The sequence below is a fragment of the Lontra canadensis genome, unplaced genomic scaffold (genome assembly GCF_010015895.1).
Source record: "Lontra canadensis isolate GAN:19392208 unplaced genomic scaffold, GSC_riverotter_1.0 scaffold41, whole genome shotgun sequence".
Taxonomy (NCBI): domain Eukaryota; kingdom Metazoa; phylum Chordata; class Mammalia; order Carnivora; family Mustelidae; genus Lontra; species Lontra canadensis.
This window is the reverse complement of record NW_022631035.1, coordinates 3,381,174-3,400,906: the sequence shown is the minus strand read 5'-3', so window position 1 is coordinate 3,400,906 and position 19,733 is coordinate 3,381,174. Positions and strand designations below refer to the sequence as shown.

General features: G+C 61.9%; 1 protein-coding gene across 1 annotated transcript in view; it reads right to left on the bottom strand.

Annotated features, from left to right (window-relative positions):
* The window catches only part of DNAH17 (dynein axonemal heavy chain 17), a 91,501-nt gene that overhangs the window by 26,681 nt on the left and 45,087 nt on the right, over positions 1-19,733 (bottom strand). Inside the window, exons 37-55 of the mRNA XM_032870483.1 lie at positions 18,781-18,938; positions 18,247-18,385; positions 17,916-18,143; positions 17,401-17,538; positions 16,006-16,138; positions 15,792-15,919; positions 14,919-15,067; positions 12,052-12,334; positions 11,789-11,962; positions 11,354-11,561; positions 10,682-10,847; positions 8,901-9,003; positions 8,045-8,192; positions 7,574-7,665; positions 5,876-6,037; positions 5,229-5,393; positions 4,853-5,044; positions 2,002-2,268; positions 838-999 (exon numbers count right to left, since the gene is read on the bottom strand). Of these exons, the coding sequence (XP_032726374.1) occupies positions 838-999; positions 2,002-2,268; positions 4,853-5,044; positions 5,229-5,393; positions 5,876-6,037; positions 7,574-7,665; positions 8,045-8,192; positions 8,901-9,003; positions 10,682-10,847; positions 11,354-11,561; positions 11,789-11,962; positions 12,052-12,334; positions 14,919-15,067; positions 15,792-15,919; positions 16,006-16,138; positions 17,401-17,538; positions 17,916-18,143; positions 18,247-18,385; positions 18,781-18,938 (3,195 nt within the window). The remainder of the gene's footprint in view (positions 1-837; positions 1,000-2,001; positions 2,269-4,852; positions 5,045-5,228; positions 5,394-5,875; positions 6,038-7,573; positions 7,666-8,044; positions 8,193-8,900; positions 9,004-10,681; positions 10,848-11,353; positions 11,562-11,788; positions 11,963-12,051; positions 12,335-14,918; positions 15,068-15,791; positions 15,920-16,005; positions 16,139-17,400; positions 17,539-17,915; positions 18,144-18,246; positions 18,386-18,780; positions 18,939-19,733) is intronic.

The following is a 19,733-nucleotide window of genomic DNA, read 5'->3' as shown; positions in this document are numbered from 1 at the left end:
TGAAACGTGGGAATGGCAGTGTTCCCAGGAATGGCCCGTCCCGAACGTGGGCACTCCAGCCATGACAAGCATGGGGTTTTACCCCCTCTACAACTAGGGGGAAACATTCATTTCGGGTTTATTTTATCCTACTTCATAACCAATACGTGTTCACAGTAAGTAGAACGCGTTAACCAAGTCTGAGGTATCTCGGGGCTGCTCGTCCGTCCCATGGGCTGGCTCAGAGTTTAACAACATCTCAAGGCCGGCAATGAGCTCCAGCGGCAAACGGGGGCACCACCTTCCGATGAAAGAAACCCCTGGTACCCATCATACTTGTTCTGGCCTATAACAGGGGCAGGACGCAGGGGGTGGGGGTGCCGGAGCGGAGCCGAGTTGGAGCCCGCGGCAGGAGGACGTTGGTGCTCCCAACAGCCCTGATGAGGGGCTGTGTTTGAAGCCCGCCGTGCTCCATCTGTTGGGACACGGTGTCGGCCCTCCTGACGCGGCCGGGATGGGGCTGGGCAGTGACCGCGGAGGCGGGGCACCCGCCCGGGTTGAGATAGGTGTCCCCGGCCGGGAAACCAACACCGAGCAGCTTGTCTTTGTTTACAGTTTTGTTCACTGTGTATTATTCAGCACTAGTTGTGGTTTTTCAGTATTGCATTCGGACGTCACTGGTCTTGGTTCCCGGGGTCACAGCTGCCCCTCCCCCTCCTAAGTTTTGCACCAGGCCGGCTCACCCTCCCCGGACCCTGGACGCCGGGGGGTGGGGTCGCGCAGGCCCTCCCGTCCCCTCCTCTCCCCTCCCCTAGGGAACCCCAGCACTGAGCACCGCGGCCGGGCAGGCTGACTCACCGGAACGCCCTTGGTTTCCTTGAGGAAGCGCGCACTCACGGACACCAGGGCGTCTTCCGGCCACTCGTGGAACCAGTCGACGGCCGTGCAGTTGACGATGGCAGGGAATTTCCTTGCCCGCACGCGCAGGACGGAGCCCACGGGGGAGAAACACAGGATCACCTGGAGGCGGGACGCAGAGGAGCCGCTCGTGGGGACGGTGGTGCGGAGCCCAGGCCCCCTCCGGCAGGGAGCTCCCGCCGGAGCGGCCCGGCTCTGGGTCTCCATCGCAACCGGTTAGCGTTCCGCTGACTCCACGGCCCTCGCGAGGCACGGGCAGAGCAGAGGGCGCCAAGCCTCTGACTTGGGCCCCCGCGGCGGGTGAAGAGAAAGGCGGGGGGAAGGACAGAGTGGGCAGACGAGGCCCGAGGACAGGGAGGGGAACCGTCCCCCCAGCAGGGCCGGTTCCCAGGGACACAGAGCCTCCTCCAGGCCCCCAAGATGGGGACTCATCCCCAGACAGCCTGGGACTCATTCCCTGGGGCGCCGGCTGATGACGGTGCTGAGGGCACACGGGCCCAGGTGGCCCTTTGTGCCGGCCAGGTAATGGCCTTGGCCGTGAGGGCCCTTCCGCGTTCGCGTTCGGCAGCCCCTTCTTCCCGGGTGGCGAAGCCGGCTCCCTGGAGGCGGCCGTTCCACAGACAAAGGGCTGGGCCCCGGAGGAGGAGCCGGGCACAGGGCACACCCATCAGGGTCTCCTTCAGCCCCCGAACTGTAGCCACCGGTGGGACTGCGTAACCCAGACGGGGGAGCTGGAGAGGAAACCTGCTTTGTTTGCATCGAGCCGGGGCGATGGTAGCCAGCAGGTTCTAGAAGAGCTATGGGGGGTGGACACTCCCAGGGGCAGCACCATTGGTCGAGGGCAGCTACGCCTACCAGAACCCTGACGAGAAGGGAGAAAAGGACCCAGAGTGCCCTCAGTCTGATGGGGGTACTGGTGGGGTGCCTGAAGGGGTAGCTGGACCCAGTTTCCCTGAGAAGGTGTGCTTGCTCATCTACTGAACCTCATGTGTGTGGGGCGTACGTGTACAAACACTCTGACAGCCCGCGGCCCGGAGGACGGACGCGAGCCCCGCGCTGGGCCTGGAGACGGTCCCCGGACGCCGTGAGGACAGGGACTCCTACCTTAAGCTGCTTGCGCACTTTCTCGATGAAGAATTTCCAGCACGCCTCCCGTGTGTCGGTCATGCCGAGGGCCTTCACCTGCGGCCGCATGGAGGAGATGATGTTCTCCACCTCGTCCTCCGTGAACAGCCCCGGGATCTCCCCCGAGGCCAGCAGGTCATTGATCAGCACCAGGAACTGCTCCTCAGCCACCTGCGAGTCTGTCATCAGGAACACGGAGGGGACGTTCTTCACCGCCGACTTCACGTACTGCGCGCTCAGGTCGACCTGGACCCAAGCAGGACACAGTCACAGTGTAAATCGTGCGTCAGGTCCGTTTCACCACCAAGAAAGAAGAGGGAAAAAAACACAAAACCTCGGAGACCCTAAAAGAGGTCTCTGCTCCGAGCAGTCCCTATGCGAGGCCTGTCTTGTCCCTAGTAGGATTTAAAGAAGCAGCTCACGGATGCCTGCGTGGTCATACCGGGAGGATACGGGATACATAAAGGAGAGCAGTAGAAAGGGAAAAAGAGAAGCGCGGCACACAGCGGCTCGGAGAGTGGCTGTTCTTGAGGACGCACACGTGCCGCTCGCAGGTTTGCACGCAGAACGTCTGGCGTGGCTGTCCCACGAGTGACGCACCTATGCGGGGCTTGACGACTTGCTCTCCGGGATGCCTGGTTTTCCGTAAGCCCCGTGGGCCATGTTTGTTTTCCCCTTGCCCGCCCCTGTAGTCCCACCTTCCTAGGCTGCGGGCCATCCGGTGTCTCTACCTCCCACCTCCCAGCACCTCCCAACCCCCCAACATGTCCTTCCTTTCCCCCCCGACTCCTTAGACACCCCCATATGCGCAGCAGCGTTCGTGACCCGCATTCCTCCTGGCGCTTGTGACCCGGCGGCCCTCGGCCCCCAGAGCGGTTCTGTCCCATCCTCGTTTCCTGCCTGGCGGGGCTGGAGGGGACGCCACCCTGCTGGTCACTGTCAGCTCAGCTGCAGCGGGCGGGTCCCTTTCCCACTCCCCACAGAAGGAAGAGGTCAGGGGTCACCGGCATCTGGGCGAGTCTGGGGTTGGCAGTGATGGGGGCGGGGCACAAGCTCCTGTTTCTGGCCAGGAGGTCCCCAGAGCTGCTTATTAGATGGGGGAAAGTGCAGGGTGCAGGGCCTCCAGCCAAGCCCGCCTCCCACTCCCTCCTGTGCAGGCAGAGCCCTCAGGCCACCCCTAGACTCCAGCCTCCCCCACCCCCTCACTCTACTCTCCCGTCCCAGCCTTCATGGGCTCACTGGGTTTTCCCACTTCTCCCTGCTGGTCCTCAAACCGCCCTCCACTTGGTTCTGGGATCTCCCAGGTCCTGGTCCTCTCTGCTCAACCACGTGACGGCCCCTCACTTCCTGGGGACCAAGTCCCGGATTTTCCCCGCGGCTCGCAGGGTTTCTCGAGGGCGGTTCCTGACCCCTTCCTGCCGCATCCCTAACCTCCAGCGGGCGCCCACGGCTTATGCGGCGGACTGGATAACAAGGTCACGCCCCTGACCGCGCGGTGCAAGGCCTGCTGGCCCACCCTGCCTCCCTCCTTCCTTCTGAGCCCACACCCGCTGCTCCATCAAGGACCGGGAACGGTTAGCACAAAAAGGCTCCGTGGCGTGCTGAGGACAGGCCTCGGCGTGGCTATTCTATGAGCAGAATAACACGACTCAGACTCAGCTACGCTCACCACTGGCCCTAGAGTGACGAGCCGGGAACAGCATCTGCGCAGGGACAGAGCATAGGGCAGGACGCAGTCGTAACAGTAACCCAACACCATCTGGTGAGTAGACGAGAAACTTCCCAGCCGAGAAAACCCCGTGAGACAATACAGCTCAGGTGTAAGGATCCTAGTTGGCCTGGAGGGCCCTCGGGACGCCAGTGAGAACGATGCTGGTCGGCGAAGCGGGCCCATCCCGGCCAGGAGGCAGCGTCTGGGAGAACCCCCACGTAGCGAGACCTTTCCCTTAAGGCAGGGACTTAAAAGATGCATTGGCTAGTCCTGTGTTAGGAAGAGTGGAATCCTCTGGGCATGATGACACCCGGAAGACAGATGTCGATCTGGAGGCTGTGGTCCCCGGCTCAGCCCACCTGGGTTGCTGGCAGGCCGTCATCCCCACTGTCCTTCCCGGGACCTCCGCCAGCAGACCACCTCCTCGGCAGAGGACCCGGGACGCTGGGCTCTGGCGGGGCTCCAGGTCGCCCCGCCGAACCTGCCCGCCCACGATGGGGAGGGTCCCGACTCGGGCACCGTCCTGGCCCGCAGCAGCGGCCCGGGCCCTGATGCAGAGAGACGGGCCCGTGGAATGTGGTCAAATCAATCCCCGCTCCAATCTGAAATGCTACGGTGATTTTTTCTGGGCTAATCATGTTTGACGAGCACACAGTTCCCAGACAGAGCAAATTTTCGGGGAAAAAAAGTCAATAAAAAGGCTTGGCGGCATACCTGGGGGACGGGAGACCTGTTTACGCTAATGTTTATTTAATTAATTCAAAAAGCAGCCTTCCCGAATCCAAGTTTGACGTTAGAGACCCAGTAACAGCCCTGAATTATTTAATCTGGCCAACGGGGCATGGCACGGAACCGCCCCCGGGACCGGGGGCAGGAACCGGGGCCTTTGCTTTCGTCTGGGCTGCCTCTGCAGACTCGTGCCCAGCAGGAGCGGACACCACACGTCCTCTCGCCTTTGCCACCTGGCGTGGGCACTGGCCAACGTGTGTCCTGGCCCTTCCTTTGTATGAGGACCCCGCGGTGCTGTGCACTTTCCGTGTGCGGGACACGCGAGCGGTGAGATTTCTGCGCCCCTCCCCGCCCCCCAGCCAAGGGCAGCTTGTCCAAGGCACGGCTCACCTTGAGGTCTGGGATCCCGTAGCCCTTCTTGAGGGTGATCTGGAACACCTCCAGCGCGCTGATATAGGCGGCCAGGCGCGAGAGGCTCTGCTTGCCGCTGCCGCCAACGCCCACCAGCAGGGCGTTCCCGCGGGGCAGCTCCAGGATGCGGCTGACCCGGCAGATGTGAGCCACCGCGTCTTCGAACAGCACCTGCGGAGGCCGGAGAGAAGCCTCGGTTGCCCTCCCGCGGCGCAGACCCTCCTCCCAGCCCGGGCCGTGCTGGCGGCGAGTCACGCGGCCCCAGAGCGCCAGGAAGGTGCTCCTAATGAGACAGGACGGGAGACCTGGGTCCCGCCCGGCCCGTCGCCCAGGCTGTCAGCTCAGCACGACTCACCAAGTTCATGGCTGCGTTGACTTCGTTGTAACTGTCCAGGACGTCCACCAGGAGCTTGTTCAGATGAGCCATGTTGGTTACCGGGAGGTATTTGGGCTCACCGATCCCGTGAGAAAAGTGGCAGAAGAGATTTGGTTTGGCAAAAAGGAGCTCGTCGCCAAGATCCTAGAGATAAGCGGGAGGCGCACCTGTTGCTGGCCGCCACGGGCACACAGGTCGTCCGTGGCAGCCCTGGCGCACTTGGGCCCAGGATGCCGGGCCAAGTCTTCATGGGCCCAAGCCACTGGAGGTCGGGCTCTGCTACCAGCAGTCCCAGGTGGGACGGTCCCATGCCCATTGCATCAGGAGGAAGATAGGAACGTGCCAAGAGAGCCCGGGACACACCAGCAGAGCACACGGACCCACCCAGCCCTTTCTCTACCCCAAATGGACGGATGGAGGCCATCACATCCTGACCTACTGAGGAGTCAGTCCTTTCTCCCTCAGACCCACACTCACGTGACAGTCATTTCTTGGGACCCAGGGTGGACCTTCCCGTCCTCACGTGGGGGCCCTTCCAAGAGGACTGGCCTTATCGTTGACCCCAGGTACTCTGTCCTCTGGGAGCCTCTCTGGGCTCATCAGAGGGACTTGGTGGCTTGACTCACATCAAAGAACTTCTTGGTGGACGCGATGGTGACCCTGCGCAGTGTTTCCTGGTCTTTCTCGTCAACCATTTTGTCTCCATACACTCTCTCAGCTTCATGCAGCCAGAGGCGGACCAGGTCGAGCGGCGTTCTCAGGATCTCCAGGGTGGAGAACAAGATTCCCTGCCCCAGACACAGGTGGTCAGCGACTTTAGCTGAGCTACGAAGGCCAGCCAAGGGCTGTTCAAGAGGGTGGCCACTTGCCCAGACAGTGATCTGTCAAGCCAAGGAAGCCACCGCTGGCCAAGCCCATGCACATCCTGGAGGCTGGAGGGTGTGTCGTGGGGAGGGGCGTGGGGGAGGGGCTTCTCATGAGACAGAACCAAGGGCTTCCTTCTCAAAGGGGGAGGATAGTGGAGAAGGGACAAGAGAGTGTGACCACGGCAGGGAGCCAGACTCGATGGGTTCCAAGCTGGGGCTCTGCAACAAGCCTGCCCATGTCCTATCCTGGCTTAGCCTTTACTGAGCAAGTGCCCCGGACACATTCAGTGGGTTCTTATGGAGGATCTGCCATTTTCCAGGCCCTCTCTGGGGCCCTGGGCTCACAGCAACAACGGAGGACCTGCCTTCATGGAGCCCAGATTCTAGTGGGAGATGCAAGCAGGCAAGGGTAGTTACGCAGTGGGACGTGGGCTGTGGATGACATAAACCGGGGCAATGATACAGTATAGGGATGAGGAGTGGCCTCTAGACAGCATGACATTTGAGGTGAGCATGCCTTAACCTCCTGGATTCCTAGACCCCCCTTCTGTAACATGGGGGTGTAGGAACATATGACATGTATTTTGGAGGAGAATATGGGTGTATATGTGGCCAAACCTGGTGCCTGGCTCGGACTAAATAGTAAATAAGAGAAAGCATCATTGCTGTCGTCACCATCACCCTTGCTGTCATCGCCATCATCATTATCACCATCACCACCACCATCACTATCACCATCAAAGCCACCACCACCGTCATCAACACCACCGTCATCACCACCACCACCATCTCTGTCACCACCACCACCACCACCATCACTACCACCACCACCATCACTGTCACCACCACCACCACCATCATCACCACCATCACCACCACCACCACCATCACTATCACCATCAAAGCCACCACCACCGTCATCATCACCACCACCATTGCCGCCACCACCATCACTATCACCACCACCGCCACCACCGTCATCACCACCATCACCACCATCACCACCACCACCATCACTATCACCATCAAAGCCACCACCACTGTCATCATCACCACCATCATCGCTGCCACCACCATCACCGTCACCACCACCACCACCATCACCACCACCACCATCATCACTGCTAGCACCATCACTGTCACCACCACCACCATCACCACCACCGCCACCACCGTCATCACCACCATCACCACCATCACCACCACCACCACCATCACTATCACCATCAAAGCCACCACCACCGTCATCATCACCACCATCATCGCGGCCATCACTGTCACCGTCATCACCATCACTGTCGCCATCATCACCGCCATCACCGCCATCACTACTGCGGTCCTCATCACCAACACTGTCATCAGTCCACACATCACTTTGCTTTCCCTCCCCAGAGCAGCAGAGGAGGAGAGCCCCAGTGGATCAGGGATGTGGCCATAACAGGGCTCTAAGAGCAGTACCTGGAAAATATTGGAGAGATCCCTGAGGTTGAAGACATAGTGAAACTTAATGGCCGTGGGAAGGAATGTTGCCGTGACTTTCTGGTGCAGGGCTGTTACAGGAAAGAGATACATCGATTCGTAGGTGCTCTTAATGGCCTCTGGAAGTACAGAGCTTGGGGTACGGTCTCTAGAGCAAATGTACTATGACATAGTGACAACTCAAGGAAGAAATCTGCGCAGCTGACTCGGGGGGAGGTTTGCTGATCTGCTGACGTGTAACTCCTTTTTGTGTGCCGAATTTCCTACCCCCTGCCTTCCCCTCAAGCAGTTGGATTTCACAAGATCTCCTGCTGAGACACAGCCTCGTTTAAAAGTATTGATTTGAAAGTATGAATAAAATATCGGCCGGGGGAGTGTGTGAAGAAGCCATCGGGCCCACAGAGCCACCGGCTGTGTCCGCAGGCGGGGGGCTGCGGCTGGCCAGCTCACCCAGGGCCGAGGACACCAGCTGGCTGCTCATCCTCTGAACGGCCATGGGGACCGAGCGGAAGGCCAGGTGCTGGGCCAGGATCGTGCTGTAGATGGTGGTGAGGGCCTCCTGGCCCGGGAAGCTCACGGCAAACACGCAGAAGTGGCGCTGCCCGGAATAAGACAGACCCCATCAGGCCGCCCGCAGGGCCCAGCTTGTGGCTGGGGCGGCCTTCTCAGGGATGGGGGGGGGGGCAGACCCCACCCGCGGCCCCGAGGGGAGTGTGGGCGTGGTCAGAATGGACAGGTGTCCTCCTTGTGCTAAAACCCCGTCAAGTATCGATCGCATCCCGAACCGCCACATCCACACAGCACGCTCTCCGGCCACATTCTGGCGGAGGCGAGAGCGTCGCAGGGCCCAGGCCTGGTGTTCTATTCGCGGTCCCCATCTGCTTGATACTTTAGCGGGGAGGTCCTGCCGGGGTGGGGTCGCAGAGGCGATCCAGGATATCCTGTGAATTCTGAGTTTCAGAAGCACAACAAGTCATTGTTTTCAGTACTGGGGTGTCCCGGACACCCTACCGGACGTGCTTATCCCAGCCGAGCGTTTGTTGTTGATCTGAAATTCACATTTGACAGGACGCCTGTACTTGCACTTGCTAACTCCGGCAGCTCTGGGGGGTCCTGGGGGGGTGCTGCTCCTGTCTCGCTGCCCCGGGGAGCCCCCTGACACACGCATGCCGCAGGGGAGGGGGGGTTCTCTGGAGAGCGTCGGCCCGCAGCCCTGACAGCACCTCGAATCAATGCTTCTATTTTCTCGGGCCAAAGTGTGCCTCCAGCCCGGAGCGGCCGGCTAACCAGCGTGATACCCGCCTACCTGGAGCCTGGGATCGATGGTGAAGGAGCCGGCGGTGGGGTTCATGCAGGCCACGTACTGGCAGTTATGGACGTCCTTCAGCGTCAGCTTCTGCCTGTCGTACCTGCGTGGGGGAGGCGAGAGCCGCGTCGTGCCACCGGCCTGGGGGAGCCCTCCCCGGGCGCCCCCGCCCACCCCTGGTCATCTCTGGAGTATCGCTTAGAGGCGTAACGGCCAATTTTGCTTCACGGTCTCAAGAAAAGTTTGAAATAGGAGGCATCGTAGCAGCTCAGGGTGCAGGCGTGATGTCGGATCCCAGCTCTGCAGCTGTGCGGGGGGGACCCCGGGCAAGGCGGCCATGCCCCAGGTCCCTGGGTCACAATGAGGAGCGACCAAGCTAATGCACTGAGACACACTTAGGACCCCTGAATAGGGCCAGTGCTCAGCAGATGTCTGCCCCGTTGTCCTTACGTCCTGGGTGACTGGGATCATCACGTAGGCCGGGTATTTCCTTGATGGCATGTGCAGAGACTCAGAGGCATTTCAAGATCATAAAGCATTTTCCCTGCACTTCTGACCCATGGGGGTTCCCCCTATTGTGTGTTTTCTTCCGTTGGGAGCTGTTGCCTGTTCTTGTCTGCTCCTAGGAATTCCTTGCGCACTCTGGACACCGACCCGCCGTCAGTCTCGGACACGGCAAGTCCTCTTCCCCGTTGCTCTGACCCCCATTACCTGTGCGTGCGGGGGCTTGTGAGCGTGTTTGAGTGAGGGGCCTCAGGAGGCTGGGCTGTCCCGAGCCTCGGGGGACCTGGTCTTCGAGCAGGGCCATCCCACGCCACATTCAGTGCCTGCTTGGGGCGGGACCCCTTCGTCTGGCGTGGTCACATCCCCTAGAGAGTGGTCCTTGACACCCTGTCCCCACATCCCTGCCCCTGCCTCACTGCTGACCTCCCCAGCTTCCTGCTGCCCCTGAGCTCAGTGTGCTGGAGCAGGATGCGGCGGGCGGCGGGGGCAGGCGGCCTTGACCCTGCGAGCCGCTCTCCGCCTCTGGTTCTTGGCAGCAAAGGGATGGGCTTCAGGCCTCCGTGGTCTGATTCCCAAGGGGGAGTTCGTGGGCCCTTTGGTCCCAAAACCCCCAGGTTTGGCCTGGGCCACTGGCCAGGTCATTAGCGGACCATTGTGTCAAGACACATGTAGGTCAACCAAACCGAATGTTGTTGTAGTCTTTCCGAACCGCAGCTGTAAACAGGCCGCGCGCGGCTCTCTGCTGCCCGCGGGAGAAGGCGTCTGGGGCCGGCAGGAGTCGGGAGGTCCGGCTGCAGCTGCCCTGAGCGTCCTCTCTCTCTGGCTCCACGCTCCAGCCACGCTGGGTCCTCCTCGGGCCATGCTTCCTCACCTGGGCCTCTGTGTGTGGCCTTCACTCTGCCCGGGATGCTGTCCCTCCAAAGTCCATCCCACGGCCAGTCCTGACATTGCCTCGAGCTCTCGGGAGCAGGGCGGCCTCCCCAGGCCTGTCTCTGTCCCCGCTGGGGGACTGCTCTGGGCCCGTGCTGGGGGGGCTCCCTCAGCGCTCCCCCTGCCTGTCTGACTGCACCTCTTTGTCTGTTCTGCCGGATGGACCCTTGATGGGGAGGGACCTGTCTGTCCTCCCTCCGTGGGTGCCCTTGGCCATGGCTGCCAGCCCGGGGCCTAGCTGATGGGTGAAGGGGGCACCTGATACACCCTCCAGCCCTGAGCGCCCCCGCCCCCGTTGTCCGTGTCGCGGTCCTGCACCCCGCCCGGGCCCCCCCGACCCCACTCACCAGTGGCCGTGGTCCATGTGTTGCCGAATGAGTGTGTGGGGGGCCACCGTCCCGTACTTGTCAACCTCGGGCATGTTCATGTCGTCGATGAAGTAGATCAGCTTCTTGGTGCCTGGGGGGCCGTAGTTCCTCCCGGATTTCTTCTCCAGTGGCTTCTCAAGAACCCCTAGAGAAAGGATCCGATTGGCTATCACCGTCCTGATACATCCTGTTGGGAGGTCCTGCTGGGCCCAGGGTCCCCAGCACTGGAGACCGTAGCCGAGGGAGTGGCCCTGGAGGGGGCACCAGGGGGGGGCGGACCCTCGACTTCCATCACCCCCAGGAGCAAAGGAGCTATGGGCGTGGAGGGGCCAAGGCCCAGGCAGCAGGCACCTTCCAGCTGGACAACCTCGGGGCCGCCCCAGACCAGTTGTGCCAGAGGCTCCTGTGGGATCTGCCCAGGAGCTCCTACTCCCCCCTACTCTGTGGCTCGTGGCCAGCGGAGGGGCCATGGCAAGGGAAGAGGACCCCAGCCAGTCCCCCTGTCTTTGGTGAGAAGGGGTCATGGGGAATGTGGGGGCCAGGGGTCAGCCACGTGGGATGAGCGTGATCGGGGGTGTCCAGGCTGGACTGTAGGAACCCACTGTGGGCCTTGCCCCCCACCCTGCACCCCTGCTCCGGCCGCGCACCCACCCTGCAGCATGGCGGAGGTGGTATAGAAGTTGAAGGGCACGGCCTGCACCAGGTAGTCGTCGGTGTTGAGGCTGTCCAGCTTGTCCCCCATCAGCACGGACTTGCCCGTGCCCGCGTTCCCCACCAGCATCAACGGCCACGACTTCTCCATGAGCAGGTCCATGAAGTAGCGGATTCGGATGGTCTCTGTGGTGTGCACCAGAGAGGCCTGTGGGGGGCAGGAGGACCGCAGGGGAAGGAGGAGCCGTGAGCCTCAGACACATGGTGCCTCCGATGTCCCCCTTCCAACTCATTGAGGGACCCGACCGGTTTGTTGTGTCTCCGGTTTATGCGGGAGGTCCTGTTGTGGAAGCGTTTGCCTTTGGTCGCCCGTCACGAAGCAGGAGTCCTGCCCCGAAGTCGTCCTTCAACTGTCACCTGTCCGGGAAAAGTTACCTGCAGTGGGATGTCCGGGTCCAGCTCAAAAGCAGGCACCTTGTCTGTCCACGGCACGAACTTTTTCGTGTCCAGATCGATGTAGTAGTCAAAGATCGTCCCCTGCGAGGGGAACTTGATCGTTTTAAATTCGTTGACCCACCATTTGCTGAACTCGACCCGATAATCCACAAGCTGTCAAAGAACAAGAACCAAGCAGGGCCCAGCTCGGGGCGGCCGGGACCTCTCGCGGGCGGCGGGCTCCCGCGCAGCCGGCCGCTCACCTGGTCCTGGAACATGGCCCCCCCGAATGCCCAGAAGCAGGCAAACACGAAGTAGAGCTCGTACAGCTCCTTGGGGGAGTCGGGCGGCGCGTTCTTCTCCGTGAGGAGGCACTCGAGCAGGTACAGGATCATCTGGGTGACCGTGATCTCAGGAATGGGCGTGATCTTCTTGAACCCAAACCGCAGCTTGTCCAGGCACGTGGGCAGGTACTTGTCGAAGAGGATCATCAGGTTGGCCTTCTCTGACTGCACCTTGCGCCTCTCGATCCAGCTGCTCACCACCCTGGGGCAGAGGGGGAGACGCTGGGTGCTGGGACCACCCTGTTGGGTCTGCCCGGCCTCCCTCCCCTGGCGGAACACCCCTGGTGTCTCTATGTGGTTCTGGCGTGCCTGCCTGGTGATGGGGCCAGACGTAGAGCTTATGAGAGCCTGACAAGTGTGTGGGGCTGGGGAGGATGGGCTCTTTTTCTGACATTCTAGCTATGGGGGTGCCGTAAGCTTAGAACAACTGGGAACCACCTTTGCTACCCCAAATGAAGTCAATACTGAGAGCAGAGCTGGACATAGGAGAAGAGAAAGATCTCATGACATCATCTGGGTGGGAAGGGGAAGGAAGGGAGAGAAAGGGAGAGGAACAGGGACCTCATTACATCATCTGAATTCCTGGATCCAGCCATGCCTGAAGCTGTCTTGGTGAACTGAGCCAATTCTTTTTTTTTTTTTTTTTTTTAGCTAGTTCGAGTTGAATTTGCCACATTGGGAGAGCCCAAACGAATGCAACAGGCAGTCTGTGAGCAGCCACGTCGCACTGTCTGGCACCCACCTGCCTCTGGAGTGGGCTGCCCAGAAGGGGCCCACCATAAGGGTGAGAGCGCAGACTCTGGGGCCTGCTGCCTGGGCCTGAGTCACTCCACTGTGGCCAACAGTGGCTTGGGCGAGTTACTCAACACGTCATCTACAAGTGCGAAACACAAAAGTGACCCCCATTTCGAAGGACCACCTGGGCTGATATTTTAAAAGCCCGTAGAAGGGAGCCTGGCCCACCGTGAGTGCTGCACGAGTGCCTGCTAAAAGCATAAATAGGGTCTGGCTGCCTCGTGGGTCAGCGAGCGTGTCCTTTCCAGTACGGCCCGAGCAGAAGCAGGAAGCTGGGGTCGGCACCCGCGGCCCCGAAGACAAGCCTCTCCGTGAGCAAGCTCCCGCCTTGGATGGCCCATCCTTACCGTGCTCGATCAGAACCGAGAACCGGAGCTGAAACCTCTGCCGTGTTGCACCCAGCACGGTCTCCAGTCACAGAGCCACCCTTTGCCCAGTTCGCGTCCGCAGGCAAAGCGTGGTAACCCCATGCCCGGAGAGTTAGGACCTGACTCCAGAGACGGCGTGTCTCCAGAATGGAGCCTGGCTGCAAGTCTGTGCGCACGCCGCTGTGTTTGCCCTCCCGCCTGAAGGTGTTCATGTCGAGTGAGAAACGTTGCCTTGGTTAGAGTCATCCGCGCGTGCAGATGGGCACTCAGGCTCTGATGGGAAGTGCGGGCCCAGGGAGACACACGCGCGTGGGTGGCCCAGCCGGCCTGGCTCTTGCCCGGCCCCCGGAGGCAGCCTCGCCTCACTTCCTGCTCTGGGATGTGCCCCTCAGTCTCCAGGCCTCCAGTCACTGCAGCCCCTGGGGGAGCTGCCTTTCTCCCGGGGGCCCCGGGCCAATCCCCTACCCTCTCCACTTCTCTCCTCCTCGTCCCCAAAGGCCTGCTCGCTTCTTCCCCTGGGGCCGCCAAGAGCTGCTCCTGGTGCAAGGCTTCCCTCCACACTCTCTCCTTCTGGTCCCACGGGGACCCCCCCAGGCGCCCCACGATCCCTCCTCCCTCCCTGTGCCCATAGCTCCTGCCTCGCCTGTGCACCCCAAGAACCCTCACGTGTAGGGTCATGGGCAGAACGGCGGCTTCCAAAGGACAGGCCCACCGAGACCGGGAGATGTAACCTTGTTTGGAAAAGGGTCTTTGCAGACAGACGTAGTCAAGGTAAGGATCTCAAAATGAGACTGTCCCGCATTAGGGTGGGCCCCAGTCTGACGACTGTCCCTTCAAGAAGACGGGACTGAGGGAAAACCTCGAGAGACAGGAAAGTGGCCATGCAGAGACGGATGCAAGGATTGGGGCAGCCACCTGAAGCCAGGGGTGGCCCGGGACACACTCTCCCTCGGGGCCTCTGGGAGGAACCAGCCCTGCCCACAGACTGTCGACTTCGGGCCCCCAGAATCAATGCCACATCTTCAGTTTCTTAAGATTTCAAACACTTCTCACACCTTCCCTTCCCCTCTGCCCCCAGGGGCCACCCATGGTCCGGCACGGGCCACTGTCCTCTTCACGCCAGAAAGGGTCTCTGTGCAGCCCCGCAGGCCAGTCTGCACCGGGCCCTTCCACCAACAGCATCTTCAGGCTTCGTGCTCCATCCACGAACACCTGACGGCTGCCCGGACCCCACGACCTCCCGCTCTCGCCCCCCTGCACCCACCGCCCCATGCCCCCGACCCCATTCAGGCTGGTTCTTGCCTGGCAGACTCCCCGCAGTTTTCATCCTCCTGGAAAACCCCCTTTCCCGCCAGGTGACCGCCCAAACTCTGCCTCCTCTTGGACCCGGACCATCCCCACCCACCCCGGGGCTCCCAGCACGGTGCCACGCGGTCACCACCTGCCTCACGCCGCACGGTCCCCTGGCTGTCTCGCACCCTCTGGCGGCCGGGACCCGATGCGCAGGGACAGCCATGCGGTATTCCCCGGGCGACAGCGCAAGCCCGCACAGGTGACTCCAAAATGCCCCCAGCCCCGTCCTCCTCCTCCAGTTTGGAACGGGAAGACGAAAACCCCACTCACGGGTTCCAGCCCAGATCTGCTGGGTTGATGTAAAGAATGCCAGCTCTGGAGACGGTGGCGGGGGTGGCCGTCCTCAGGTGGCTGATCTCGAACACCAGCCTCATGGTGCGGTTCAGGGGGATCCGCTCGTTGCTGGCCAGCGTGAGGACCTGGGAAGGGAGGCAGCCTGTGGGTTCCCAGGGGCGGACAGGCGTCGTCCGGATGGGTCGCCACATGGACGTCTCGGAACAATGAGGAGGAAGGCCGGGACCCGCGCCCCTGTGCCCGCCGCCAACCAGCTCCCCCCGGCCCGGCCTTCCCCAGACATCCCTGACCCCAGTCCCTTGGCCACCCCCGCCCACCCCAGGACACCACTCCCTGGGGGTAGGTGCTGTGTAGGACGTGGGCGCCGTGTCGGACGTCACTAGGATCTCGTTTGCTTTCTGAAACCATCATCCCGCCCCTCCTGGGGATTCCTGAGCTCCCTCTTCCAGCCAATTGAGAATCACTTCCTCAAGCTGCTTCTAGATCCTTCTGAAGACCGTTTCCACCTTCCAAGGTATGAGATGTCCTGCCACGTCATGTCACATGCCAATTAAGGAAGAATGTTCTCCGTATCTGCGGCCCTCCCCCACGCTGTTCCCAAACACGTCTCAGACGGGATGCACGGGGAGCTGTGTCCCACGAGGAACACGTCTGGTGACTGGGAACTTTCCCTCGTTGATGACCTATGCGGGGTTCCAGGCAGACCCTCACCCTTCTGATTCCAGTCTGTCCGTTGTGTGTAGTGGGTAGGATGTGCGGCCCTTCCCATAGCCCCCTGCCCTATCCTGGGCCCCCAGACCATCGCTGTGGCTTTGGGGCTCAGCTCTAGAGTCCAGGAGCCCCTCGAACCTTGTTGTCGTCCATGACGGTGTTGAGAGACTCAATCCACATCGGGTCTATGTCCCCGTCCAGGACAATCCACTTGGGGCCATCGTGGCTGATGTTGGCCAGGTCCCGCATTATGGTGGAGAAAAGGCCTGTGGGTGAGCAGGGCTGGTGTGAGCCTGGGACACCTGCTGGGGACCCGCCCTCACTCAGCCCACCCTGCCACAGCCCCCGTCACCGTCTTTCCACTCCCTGGTGGCCGGGTTGATGATGCCAAACAGCTCATCGCAGGTGACAGCCTTGGGGTCCAGGTCCACGGCCACTGGCTTCCTCTTCATGTTCTGATAGGTCTTGTTAAGAGACTTGAGGACCTGGACATGGGGGAGCGTTGGTCACCCGGGGCTCGGAGGCCACAGCTCCCACGCCCATACCCAGGGAGGCCGCATCCCCAGCTCCCGAGGACGGTACGCGGCCTGAGCAGAATCCCCGCTCTGGGTCTCTCTGCATCGCCGACACACAGGTGAGCTTGGAGCCCCGGATGGACTGAGGCAGGTGCCCGGGGGAGGGGAATGCATGGCAACCGGCCGTCTGTGGACGGGGGAAGCCCTGCGTGCCCTGAGACCAGGCTAAGATCAGGAAAAATTCGCCGTAGTTTCCGGACGATAAAGGCAATCTGTGCCCACTGAGAAAACCTGAAGGGAAGGAAGCGAACCATGATTCCTCGAGTTGGAGGAACGGGTTTCTAAGGACACCGGAGACTGTTTCATGCTCACACGTGTGTGTACAAACCTGAGAATACAGACACACGGACATACTCCTTTTAGAAGATTGGGTTCACACAGTTTCTGCCTTTTAAAAAATTATGTGCTGTGAGCAACCCCGTGTTATTAGTCTTCAGAAATGATCTTGAATGAAACACGGTGGTCCGTCCTGTGGGCTCCCAGCTCAACCCCGACTGCCTTAGAATCTGCCGATGTCGCAGCTCACAGGAGTAGTGGCCCCCCACCCTGCTTCTCCTCATGCCCAGGTAATGGCAGGGGACTGGGGACAGGAGGTGGAGGTGCTGGCGTGGGGGGACAGGTGGGGACAGGAGAGCAGGAGGATGGGGAGCTGGTGCAGGGGGCAGGTGGGGACAGGAGAGTAGGTGTCTGGTGCAGGGGGCAGATGCGGACAGGAGGATGGAGGGCTGACATGGGAGGGCAGGCGGGGATAGGAGGGCGGGGTAGGGGGCTGGTGCAGGGGGCAGGTGGGGACAAGAGGTTGGGGGGCTGACATGGGGGGCAGGGGGGATAGGAGGGCAGGGTGGAGAGCTGGTGCAGGGGCAGGTGGGGACAGGAGAGCAGGGGGTCTGGTGCAGGGGGTCAGGTGGGGACAGGAGGCTGGGGGGATGACACGGTGGGCAGGGGGGACAGAAGGGTGAGGTGGGGGGCTGGCCATAGAGGGCCAGGTGGCTGCAATCCAGGGAGAAGGAGCAGGAAGAGGGGAGAACCCAGGAGAAAGGCTGCATTCCTGGGACCGGGGCCTTCTCCTCACCACCCCTGCTCCCGGGGCCTGGGCAGGTGACAGAGGCCGAGCCTCCAGCAGCTACAGGGCCTTCGGGGAGGGCGGGGGTGCAGACAGGAGTGGGGCATGCCTGAGATTTGCCGCTGCCCGCGTTCCCGATGACAAACACCGAGTGGCGCACTTGGAGCAGCTCCTCGAGCTGCACGACCTTCAGCACGAAGCTGTCCTCTGCCTGCAGCCTGAGCTCCACGATGCTCTGCTTGATGATCTGGGAGGGGCACGCGGGAGGGGCGCTGGGCACGGCGCAAGGACCGGTGGTCCTGCTGGGGGCGGGGGCGGTGCTCGTGGGAGACTCTGTGGGGACGGTGGCCCGCTGGCGTGGCTGTCGCGTCTGTGCAGGGGATGGGTTTGCCCGAAGTCCCCCCCGCTCCCCACCCCCCCGGTTCCTCCTGAGACCTGCCCCCCGCCCCCAGCATCCACCGAGGTGCTGGCCAGGGCTGGAAGGAGGTCTGTGGCTTCCGGGTGTTTCTCCAGGCAGGGGAGCCGCGCCGTGTGACTACCACCAGCTCCCCGACGCGGCCGCCCGCCCGGGGCTGCCCCGGCCACTGAGGCGCCCACCTGACCCAAGGGCCCAGCAGCATTTACCTTTTCAAAATTCAGGTCCCGCTTCCGAGGCACGTCCAGGGCAGGGAAAAGGTCCCCAATGAGCCCCATGAACACAGGCAGGTCGTCGGTCACGATCTTGGGGATGTTGAAGTCCCTCAGCGCCCTCATGAGCACCTGGTCCTCGGCCCGACTGGGGTCGCCCCTCTTCAGGGAGCCGGCCACCACCAGCACAGACTTGATGGCTCGCAAGCCCCAGTCGTAATGATCCTGGGGAGGGGGCTGGGTTAGGGACGGCTCGGGCCGGAGCCGCCTGCCACGGGGTGCGCACCGAGACCCCCTCCCCCACTGCCCCGCAGCCCCGGACACACACCTGCTTCGACAGGAGCTCTTTGCACAAGGTATAGAGCGTGATGAACTTCCTGGCCAGCAGGCGGGCGTCCAGGAAGCCCTCGGCCACCAGCATGATCTCACAGATCAGTTCAAAGTCGGGGACGACCATGGCGCAGGGCCTGGGGGAGATCAGCGGGGTCTGCCTCAGGCTTCTCCCTGCTTCTTCCCACAGTCCCGCCTCTCATCAGCTGGGCGCACACCTCTCGTGTCAGGAAGCCCACAGCATCAGGATTCCGGGGCTTCCAGCACCCCTGCCCCCTCTCCCCTTCCCCTGCTCCTCCTGTGTCCTCTACCCTCTTCGTGGGCTGATACCAGGCCCTACCCCTGCTCTACCGACTCCTCCCTGAACCCGGCTTTCCACAGGCACCGGCCCTCTGTCCCCAGGAAGGCAGAGCACGAAGATCGCTGTACACACTTTAAGGAGGCCCCATTTGCTAGACACCCCCCGGCCTCCCTCCCTCGCTCCCCGCTCGCTCTAGCTTAGGGCCCCCTCTGCCCTCCTCTGCACACACACCTGAATAAGGCCTTTAGGTTCTCGGGCAGCTCGGTGCGTCCCGCGTACCCTGGGTTCATGGTGATGAAAATGCCCACAGTGGGAATGAGGCTGATCATCTCCCCCAGGAAATTGAACGTTTTCTTCTTGGCCCGAATTGCATCTTGGACACATTTTACCTAAACAGTTGGCACAGAGTGTCAGTGTGGGGCTGACCAGTTTCCATGGGCCCCATCTTCACTGGCGTTGAAGCCTGTGGCCACATGTTTGCAGAGGACACTCCTGGTCTTGCTTCCTTTTTAGGTAAATTTTGAGACAAGGTAGACTCCCACACAGTTTCAAGAACTAAGGCAGGGGGACACGGTCCTGGGCCCCCATGCCCCCCTCCCTGGCGTTCCCCCGCCAGGAGCACCTTGCATGACCACGGGGCAGGGTCACAGCTGGGACCTGGGCGCTGCCGTCCCTGCGAGGACCCCTCACGTCCCCTTCTGTAGTCATACCCACCTCCCCCTGCCCCCACCCTCCCCGTGACCACCGCCCCCCGCCCCGCAACCACTAGTCTGCTCCAAATTCCTGACTCTGCTGGTTGGTGAGTGCTGCCCTGCGGGGTGTGCAGCACGTCATGGGGGCTGGGCTTCTGTGTCCCCCAGCAGAACGCAGCCCCTCCCCCAGCCCCACGGCAGGGCGGCCTCCCTGGGGAGTGGTGTCGCTGGCGGACTCCTTGGGAGCACTCCTCAGCAGCCGGCCCCGTGCCACATGGTCTGAGAACCCGGCACTGGCGGAATCCTAAATCTCCGGGCTCGCTAGCCGCGGGTGTGGGGGGTGGTGGGGGAGGGGACCCTCCGCTCCTGCTGAACCCCTGCAAGCCTGCGTGCTACCACTGGAGGGCGCCCGATGATCGGGGTTAAAACCCTCCAACACCTGGTCTTGAATTCAGGGTCTCCACCTTCTCAGCCAAGCTCCTGCCCTGGGGC